This window comes from Eurypyga helias, unplaced genomic scaffold (genome assembly GCF_000690775.1).
Source record: "Eurypyga helias isolate BGI_N326 unplaced genomic scaffold, ASM69077v1 scaffold20881, whole genome shotgun sequence".
Classification (NCBI taxonomy): Eukaryota; Metazoa; Chordata; class Aves; order Eurypygiformes; family Eurypygidae; genus Eurypyga; species Eurypyga helias.
In genome coordinates this window covers 10,729-20,433 of record NW_010230426.1, presented here as the reverse complement: position 1 = coordinate 20,433, position 9,705 = coordinate 10,729, and the positions used below count along the sequence as shown (strand labels likewise).

The 9,705-nt window shown below is 54.1% G+C and overlaps 1 protein-coding gene across 1 annotated transcript in view; it reads left to right on the top strand.

Annotated features, from left to right (window-relative positions):
• Positions 1 to 3: 3 nt before the first annotated feature.
• Positions 4 to 9,705, top strand: part of SCNN1G (sodium channel, non-voltage-gated 1, gamma subunit) — a gene marked incomplete at its 5' end in the record, with an annotated part of 9,871 nt that continues 169 nt past the window's right edge. Inside the window, 12 exons of the mRNA XM_010160745.1 lie at positions 4 to 146; positions 970 to 1,264; positions 1,703 to 1,896; positions 2,772 to 2,875; positions 3,349 to 3,512; positions 6,346 to 6,444; positions 7,617 to 7,734; positions 8,192 to 8,270; positions 8,356 to 8,413; positions 8,740 to 8,801; positions 9,001 to 9,076; positions 9,453 to 9,705. The exon at positions 9,453 to 9,705 is cut by the window's right edge and continues 15 nt beyond it. Coding sequence (XP_010159047.1) covers positions 4 to 146; positions 970 to 1,264; positions 1,703 to 1,896; positions 2,772 to 2,875; positions 3,349 to 3,512; positions 6,346 to 6,444; positions 7,617 to 7,734; positions 8,192 to 8,270; positions 8,356 to 8,413; positions 8,740 to 8,801; positions 9,001 to 9,076; positions 9,453 to 9,705 — 1,645 coding nt within the window. The remainder of the gene's footprint in view (positions 147 to 969; positions 1,265 to 1,702; positions 1,897 to 2,771; positions 2,876 to 3,348; positions 3,513 to 6,345; positions 6,445 to 7,616; positions 7,735 to 8,191; positions 8,271 to 8,355; positions 8,414 to 8,739; positions 8,802 to 9,000; positions 9,077 to 9,452) is intronic.

The following is a 9,705-nucleotide window of genomic DNA, read 5'->3' as shown; positions in this document are numbered from 1 at the left end:
CTGCTGACCCTCAGCGCCGTCGGGCTCATCCTCTGGCAGTGCGCCGAGCTCCTCCTCAACTACTACAGCGCCTCGGTCTCTGTCACCGTCCAGTTCCAGAAGCTGCCCTTCCCCGCCGTCACCATCTGCAACATCAACCCCTACAAGTAAGACACGGGGGCCGCGGGTGCTGGGGGGGAAGACAGGATGTCCCCAGCCCTGGGGGGCTCCGGGCGGACTCCTCATCCCCTCAGCAGCGCAGCACCAAGCCCCTTCCCGGTCTCACCGCAGTGCCGCTCGCCAGCAGACCTGCCAGCCGCGCGTTTTCCCTCTGCAGCACTTGGCGTAACGTCCGTGCGGATGCTCCGCAGGCACATGCAGGTTACGATCACACCCTCTGCTCGCTGCCTTCTCGGTCGATTTAGCCTTCTGCTCCAGACGGTCCCTGGATGGCTCCGTGGGTCTCTTCTAATTCCCTTTTTTCCCAGGAGCAAAGTTCCAGGATTATAAACAATGCCATCCCGGAAGAGCTGTTAGGGAACATCTGTCACTCTTCTGTTGCCGCTTTCCTTGTAGGATGCTTTGACTTTATCAATCAACACGACTTTTCCCCCTGCCAAATTACACTTTTCGCTGACGTCTGTCCTGCTGCCAGCTACCCCCCCAGGTCCCTGCACGCGACCCAGCTCACCACAGACGCAGAAATCTTATTTCCACGCACTCTGCTTCCTCAGGCTTGCTAACACAACCTCCAGGGAGCTGGGGAGCCTGCGAGGGCTTTCCCTGTTGCTCCCTCTGCTTTGCTTCTGCTGGTCCTTGCCCTGAGATCTCTCGGTGGCCACAGCCGCGTCTGCTCACACCGGTGTAAAACGATGTGATAGGAAGAGAGATCAAAGCCACGGCAAAGAATTGGGTCCTGAGCGATGGGGAAACGCTGCAGCTGGGTGCTAAGGGGGGATGTCACCTTCTGTCATCTTGTCTCCAATGCAGGTACAGTTCCATGAAAGACTATTTATCTGAATTGGACAAAGAGACAAAAAAGGCATTGGAGACTTTCTACGGATTTTCGGAGGGCAAGTCCAAGGTGCGCAGGTCGGTGGATGAATGGAACAGCACGGGGAGTGACTTCTTCATACAGATCCCTCTGCTGAAGTTTGAGGACTTCTCCAGGACAGCGACTGACCTTCGCAGTGGCCAGAAGAGGAAAATAGAGGGCAACGTCTTTCACAAGGATTCGTCCATAGTGAACTCCGGGGATTCAAATGATATCATCGGCTTTCAGCTGGTGAGTGTTGCGTTTCCTCGGCCAGCAAGTTCCTCGTGGGGCAGCGAAGGGGTGTTCTGGGTTGGTAGCCCTCCGGCCAGTTTTACTGCTTGCTTAGGTGGCTTTGTAGTGAAATAACGCTCCCTCTGCTCCTTTGCCCGTTCTGCCGTGCCCCCGTGGCTGCCCGCAGATTCATCTCCAGCTCTCTGGAAGAGAAATGCCTTCCTGAAGCCCAGCCAAATAGACCTGGTGCCTTCCGTGGCCTTTCCTTGGGGCCTTGATTATTTGACCGTATCGCTTAGCCCTGAATGAAAGGTCTTTGGTGCCCCTTTGTCCCCTTGATACCACTGTCACTTCACGCACGGTCATTGCCATGGAAGAGAACCGGTGTCACACGCACCTTGTAGAACACGCAATTTCATTTAATCTGAAACGCTTTTTCCCCTTTGTAATTATCAGTGCGATGCAAACAACAGCAGCGAGTGCGCACTTTATACATTCAGTTCTGGCGTTAACGCTATCCAGGAGTGGTACAAGCTGCATTACATGAACATCATGGCACAAATTCCCCTGGAGACTAAAGAAAAATTGAGTTATTCTGCTGATGACCTTCTACTGACATGTTTCTTTGATGGCCTATCTTGTGACAAAAGGTCAGTGCACAGAAAATACCTGCCAGCTCAACAGCTTATTTCCAAGTACATAATACATAGGAACTGAGTATTTGGTATTTGCTGAATTCCAGCAGGAGCAATTTCCATTTTTAACTGAAGCAAACATTCGCCTCTTCATGCTCTTTAATTTCATTTGTCGTGGTGTTCTGCTGGCCACGTCTCAGATAAACCCCTGGGTTTGGGCAGATTAGACCTGGCTGGTTATGATTGTGCAGCGCAATTCTCGCGCGTCCCAGCAGCAGGAGGGGCGTCCCGTCGCGGTGGGGACGGGGCCGAGTTCCCCGCCGGGGCTAGGACCGTATTCGTAGCAGTGTCCCCGCTGCCATGCGCGTAGCAAGCTGCTGGGTAGCGCTCCGTGCCGAATCCTGCCAACGCGTAGCTTCCTGTCTTGGAATGAAGAGGCTTGTTTGAGTGGGAGGGGATGTTCGCAGGAAAGGCACGAATGTGCTTGTATCACGAGGGTGTCCTCAGCCTCCCCTGCGTGACAGGGGCTATGACACCTCTTCTGAAAGTGAAGATTCGTGCTCCTTTAGGCTCTTGGCTGTCAAATGGAAGAGGATTCTGTCCCCTCCACCGCCACCTTCCCCCTAGTTCTGCAAATCCGCTTCCCCCAGCCTCTCAGCCCCCTTCCCACGTGAAAACCTCCCAAACTCCTCATTTTCTGATGCGGTTAAATCAGATCACATCGCCGTGTGGTCTCAGGCCCACACTTCTCAGCAAAATAAATTGCTTGCCAAAAAAAGAAAACCCCTCCAGTCCTGCTGTGCCTCTGCCAAAACGAAACGCCAGGCGTGCCGATTTCCTCCCACGGTCGGGGCTGCCGAGGGCATTGTAACCATCCCGCTTTCTTTCAGGCACTTCACCCGTTTCCATCACCCCCTGCACGGCAACTGCTACACCTTCAACAGTGGGGAGAACGGGACGATCCTCAGCACCTCCACCGGCGGCAGCGAGTACGGTGAGGAAAGGGAGTGAGGAAAGGGAGTCTGCAGAGGAGCCATTAGATAGCCAGCGGTTCCGCGAACTGGATCCCACTGGAGAGTGATTGATGTGTTGGCTCTAGATGTGCGAGCTGATTGGGGAAGTGCTTGTTTGAACTAGTGCAAACTGTTGCCAGAGAATACAAAGATAATATCATTGCATCACTAATGTTTTCCATCTGAAACGACTCCTTCCCGGTTATATAACTTTCGGAGTGAGTTTCAGCCATGTTCTGGGGCGACATCGTTCATTTGCGGAACGTGGGACCGCGGAGGGACGTGGCTCACTGCAAGCGTCTCAGCCCAACGCTGCAAAGGCAGTGCTGGATCGTGACAGCCCTGCTTCAGGCCACATAATGTAATGCTGAGTAAACCGTGCTGCCCTCCCTGTCCAGGAAAAATGGCTCCGGCTCCCGGTGTAACTCTGCTCCTGCCTTGTCTCTGTTTTCAGGACTGCAGGTGGTTCTGTTTATAGATGAAGCAGACTACAACCCCTTCCTGGTGACATCCACGGGAGCAAAGATCATTGTCCATGACCAAAACGAATATCCCTTCATTGAAGACATCGGCACTGAAATTGAGACCGCAGCGGCCACCTCCATAGGGATGCACTTTGTGAGTGGCAGCAATCTTGTTTCCCATTTTTCTTGAAGCAGATGTAAACACAAACCGGTGTTCAGCTTAGCCAGTGCCTGGAAGGCATCTAACGCCTGGCACTCGAGCAGCTGAAGTGCCCCAGTAAATCCTGTGATAGCACTTTTCTGAACGATGTTTTCCTTTGCGCAAAGGCTGTTGGAAAATCAGGTCTTTATAAACCAAAGAGCTACTGGGATTTTGTTTGTTCTCCCTTTTCTCTGACCCCTTGGCTTTCCAGGGGATTTTTTGTTTGTTTGTTTTCGTAGCAGGATCCACAACCACAGAAATGTGTTGTCGAGCGCCCGTTTCGCTTTAGCAATCGGCAGGCGGGTTTGCATCCCACGCAGGTTCCAGGGGCGGAAGAGAATGAGCTGGAGCTGCGGGTAACCTGCGTCAGGGTCAGGTCCTAGAGACGACTGCAGCGCAACCCTTAACTGTTTTGTGGGCGTAAGCCTCGTCTTACTGGCTTTTTTGCTGTCCCGGCTGTACAGAAAACCTCGTGGGCAGCGACTCTGCCTTTGCCGGCTTCCCAAAGCATCTGGGGTGGCTGTCAGCCAGGACAGGGAGGGCTGCAGCTCCAAATTTCCCCAATTAGCCTGTAGCAGACCCAGTGTTTGACCCAAGGGGCTTCTTTCCTTGGTGGAGAAGTGAAAGCAGTGCCATGGGCAGGCCAGACTTTCCCCTTTCATCTGGATGGGCTGTTAAGTGGCGTTTTAGTTCTGCCTTTTCTTCACTGATGGCTGGGTCAGATGCATCGCCTGGCCTGCTGATCTGCCCCGGCTGGGTGCGCCAGATCTAGATAGCCCACGCATTAGAAAAGACATCAAAGCCAGGGCTGATGGTTTTAAAATGTGCAAATAACTAACTATCTTCCAGCTGTCTGGAAAACTGTGGCAGCAACTGCTTGGTCCAACCCGGGGGGATAAATGCTACCTAAGGAACTGAAGGTGAATAGAAGGGTCAGAACCAGAGGGTGTGAAGGAGGCAAAGCCCCCCAAGTCTGCTTCCTCTGTAGCTGTTACACTGTACAGGAGAAAGTCACTGCAGACAGGCTCTGCTTAACGTAGGATTTTCCTGGCACAGTAGATTTGGGCTGTTTGTATGGTATGAAACCCAAGACAGAACCTATCCCGGTGGCTGTGTTGAGAAGATTTGGCCGCAAGACAGTGTTCTGATTGCATCCTCATAGCAGCAACAGCCGAGATAGAAGCTGGGCTCAATTTCCAGACTCAAAACAAGAGCTGCTGATCCCCCTACTGCCAGTAAGGGAGGATCCAGAGAGCTGCCGAGAGGGAGTCACGATTGCCAGGGCTGCACCACCGAGGTGCCAGGTCGGTCCTTGTAGCCGCATCTGGAGACAGGAAGGAGGGCGCAGGGATGTGCCACAGCACAGAGCGCGCAGACTCGAGCATGGTAATCGCTGTTTTCCAAAAGCGAACGTCAGTGTCTAGGTTATCGCTCCTGTGTTTCGGCTGTGTGCTAGGACTTCCCCCTCCAAAAATATTCCAAGATGTTTGGAATGCAAACAAGGCATTGCTTGGTAGGAGTTTCAGTGCTTTAGTTAAATATTTAGTTTGGAAATTATTTCAGTACCTGAACGAATAAGTAAGCTTTGTAGGAGTATAAGCCACAACAGAAAAAAAAAATCTGTCGGAAGGATCTATCCTTTGCCAGAAGATGCGCCAGCGGACAGGCTGGTGTCCCGGCGTTACCTTGCTGCAGCAGTTAAAAGCACATTAAGAGCTGGTTTCATCCAGTTTCCAGAAGTAATCCATCTGTAATATTGAAATAACAGATTTCTGTCTTCCCTCCAAAGAGATTTGGGCATCTTTCTAAAAGAGCTGACTTGCAGCACGCATGCCCGTAGCCTTCTGTCGGTGCGGACAGACGATACTGCTGGCTACCAGGTTTGGCCTCTGTGACCTGCAGATCTGTGGGCAGGGCCTGGCTTGGATTTCTCAAGTTCCTACTACATTCACCCTCTGTAGGATCAGCCCCTGATTTTAAACTCTGTAGAGAAAGATAGGTAAATGGGTTCTTCAAGGGCTGACGCTTCTTTGTTACGAAGTGGCTGATTGCTGCAGAACACTGGCCCCAGCTCGGGCTGCGCCAGGCCAGGCCGTCCGCAGGGAGCAGGTGGGGTAGCCTGGAGCGGGGCTGGTGATCCGGAGGGCTCCCAGCCCCATTCCCACAGACCTCTCACAGCACGCAGCATCTCAGAGCTCGTCTACAGAGACTGCAGAACAGGAAAAGGTGTTAGTATTCATGGGAAAGGTCAAAGCAGGACCTGGAAAACATCCTGAAGGAGGCACAAACCTTGGATGTAGAGTGATTTTGGAGCAGAGCTGTTGAGCACCAGCAGAGCCTCAAGTGCTGTTTCACCCACAGGGCGGGAGCAGCCAGCGCAGTAACAGCTCGGGGAGGTGTGGGTCTTCACGGAAAACAAAACCACCCCCCTCCCTCAAAACACACGCGTAGCCTCCAGGACTTTGCAGTGAGGGAAAACGTACATACGAATTCCTCTGCTTTGACAAATCCTTCCCGATAGGGTTGTAGTCTCTGCCTTCCTGCAGAGGTTTTCAAGGAGGAGAGCAGGTGATCCAGAGTGGTGTTTTGGGAAAGGGACATCACAAACAAACCCCCCTCGTTTTGACAGGGGATTGGCAAATCGCTTGGTGTGGCAGAAGGTCAGCATGCTGTGCAAACCTGCCCCGTCACTTGCAGTTTCAGAATCACGGCGAACTGCCTCTAAATCCCGCCGTTTCGCCATCAACTCCAAAAAAACCCAGATTCGTTCTTTTCTGGTTCTCAGACTCGGTCTCGCAAGCTGAGCAAACCCTACAGCGACTGCACGGAGACGGGGGCCGACATACCAGTAGAAAACCTCTACAACAAGAGCTACTCGCTCCAGGTAAACCTGCGGCGCTCGGCTGAGGGTGGCGTGACAACCGCCTGCGTAGGCGGCTTCGCCGTGTTCTGCGGCTCGGGATCTGGGACTGGAGTGGTCCAGGCGTAGGGTCTTCAGCCACTGCTGTGAAATACCACAGCACTTCTTACGATCCGGGTTTTATTCCCAAGGGCTTGATGTTTGAAGTTCCCCCAGGCACCCTGTTAGATAAAGAGAGAACACGAGCGCGTGAGGCAATTTTCGAGCAGTGTGAGACTGGAAAATATTGGCCAAGTAAATGTTGCAGCTTAGTAACCCTTGAAGCCAGAAATTGTGACCTTTAGGACTCCAGGAGTAACAGATACCATCTAATCAGTATCCAGATAGCAGGATGTTTGTTTACAGAGTAAGTTTCCACTAATTTTGCATGGTTTCTGTAATTGGGTCCTCTTGGAGAGTGTCAGTTGTCCTGGCACTCTCCGCGTGAGGAGTCGGAATTGTATCAGCTGCTGCCTACTGTGCTTGGGCTGGACTCGGAGTTTTTGGGGCATTCTACCTGCAATCTTCTGTGATGTATTGCCAGGTAGGATCGCACAGACATTATCTCAGGGTTTTAGTAACAGTACTTCACCGAAACTTGGGGCTCGGGCAGGCTGGGACCAGGAACAAAAGGCTTGACAGCTGGGATTTCAAAAAGAGAAGTCCAGTTCCTGCTTGTTCCAACTGATTAATCAGTGTTTGAGCACAAAACACCACCTCTCCTGCCCTGTTAATCCGTACAGCTTCGGGTCTCCAAATGTGCTCCGACACTTTGGCCGAAGCTGTGCGCGTTTTCACTAGCGAGTCGCTTCCCACACCTAGTTATTCACAGACCACATGCCCTGGCAGACCGAAATCCTTCTCCTTGGCTGTGGGAAGAGCAGCTGCAGCACGGAAGCTTCTCATGGCTGATGGGGAAGTAAGCGCCTTCACAGAATTCCTCCTTCAGGGAGGATTGTATTAGAGCCTGAGCCCTTCCAGCACTTTCTGCCCCTATTTCTGTTCCCTAGCAGCAGAGCCCCAGGGCCCAAGGGAACGGGGTTCCCATCTTGTTCCTGCTAGCACCTACAGAGGATGTTTTAGGTGACGGGCGCCTGCCCCTCGGTGCTGCGGCAGCCTGTGCTGCTTGGACACCAGCTCCTGGTTTATCTCCCCAGATCTGCCTGCACTCCTGCTTTCAGAAGGCCATGGTGGACTCGTGCGGCTGCGCCCAGTACGCACAGCCCTTACCCGCCGGGGCAGAGTACTGCAACTACAAGAAGAACCCTAACTGGAGTACGTATTCCAACACGTCCCACACCGCACGTCCCTCGGCCGCCCGCTGCCAGCCACGTCCCTCGGCACGTCCCTGCCTGTGCCCAGCACCACAGCATGCTGGGACGAGGCGAATCTGCCTTGGCCCACTTAAAACCTCATTCCACAGAGCCCGAAATGCCTCTTGTTTAGATGGACTCGTTTCTGACAGTTGTCCTACGCGCTTGTCGCTTGTGCACCCCGCGGAAGTGCTGCCCGGAGGACTCGGCCGGGTGAGGCAGTTGCTCAGCCTGTAGCAAGTGACAGCCACTTCTCAGTAGCGTTTTGCAGTATTTATAGGGCAAACCTCTTTATCCCCACCACACAGTGATGGTCACAAAGGCCACCTGCACCCCAGAAGCCCCACTCCAGCACAGGTAGCATAAGATCATTTCTTTTCTTTACGGCCTCTCACACCTGTCCCGCTCCCTTCTTGCAGTGTACTGCTACTACCGGCTGCACGAGAAGTTCGTGAAGGAGCAGCTGGGCTGCCAGCAAATCTGCAAAGACGCCTGCAGGTAAGTCCTGCCCGCGACCAGGGGTAAAACGCCGCGTGTGCCTGGGAGTTCCAGCTCGCCGCTGACTGCTTGCCTCTCTTTCCAGCTTCAAGGAGTGGGCGCTCACCACCAGCATCGCCCAGTGGCCGTCCGCCGTGTCAGAGGTCAGTCCCTAATTGCACTCTGCCGGGCCAGCACCTCGGCACAACAGGCATGAAATAATCCAGGGGTTCAGGGCAGAAGCAGGGGCCTGGGGTATCCACCATGATGCCCCTCCCAGGGGCTCAGCCTCTCCAGGTCAGCGTTTTCCCTCCACCATTAAACTCAAATTCAGCTTGTGGGCAGGGAGAGACCCCGGGACAGCAGGCCCATCGCACCCATTCAGTCCTGGCACCCAGGCTGGTCCGAGGCATGGAGCATGAGCTCGCTTTCCGGGGGATTTCTACAACAGCACACACAGCCGTAGCATGATCTTCCATCTTTTTTCCAGGACTGGATGCTTCGAGTTCTCTCTTGGGACAAAGGGCAGAAAATCAACAAGAAGCTGAACAAGTAGGTTCAAGTGTGTGTTTCTAGCTTGCACCTCACACTCAGATATAATCTCAGCAGCCCTAATGATGGCAATTGGGGAAAAAGCTCCCTTAGAGCGGCCCAGCCCTACTGGTCCAACTGGTTATTTGCATACTTTTTCAGTATGTTTCATGTTATTGTTTTACCAAACCCTCAGCCTGCCTTCTGCTTCTCCTCCCAGGACTGACCTCGCAAACCTCATGGTGTTTTACAAAGACCTGAACGAGAGGTTCATTTCGGAGAATCCTGCCAACACGGTAAGCGAGCGCAGCCCTTCCAGCATCTGCCTGGGGCCGAGCAGGGAGGTTCTGACCCGGCCAGGGGAGCGGTCCTGTCCAGGCAGGGGAAGAAACCCCCCGGGACGATGACTGCAGGGTGCCCGGTCCTGCCCCTTGGCAGTTCAAACTGCCCAGTCCCCAGCCCTGCGCCAGGTAGTGGTAGGGCTGCGGGCAGCGAGCGCAGCACTGAGCTGCTGGAGGGGGGCGCAGGCAGCGGAGGAAGGGCCCACTGCATTGGGTAGCGCTCACAGCAATCCCTGGGGGCCCCGGCTCGGGGCAGCCTCACCACACAACGCAACGGAGCGCACCCAGCGCCCGCGGGAGCCGATAACCCTGCGCTCCTCTTCTCTTCCAGCTCGTCATTCTTCTTTCCAACTTCGGAGGCCAGCTGGGCCTTTGGATGAGCTGCTCTGTCGTTTGCGTCATCGAGATCGTCGAGGTCTTCTTCATCGATTCGCTTTCCATCGTCATGCGGCGCCAGTGGCAAAAGGCAAAGAAGTGGTGGAACGACCGGAAGAGGGACCGTCCGGGGAAGCCACCACAGGCCGGCGATCCGGAGCGGCATGGCCACGACCACCCTGTCTGCCCGGACCAGGAACCGCCCACCC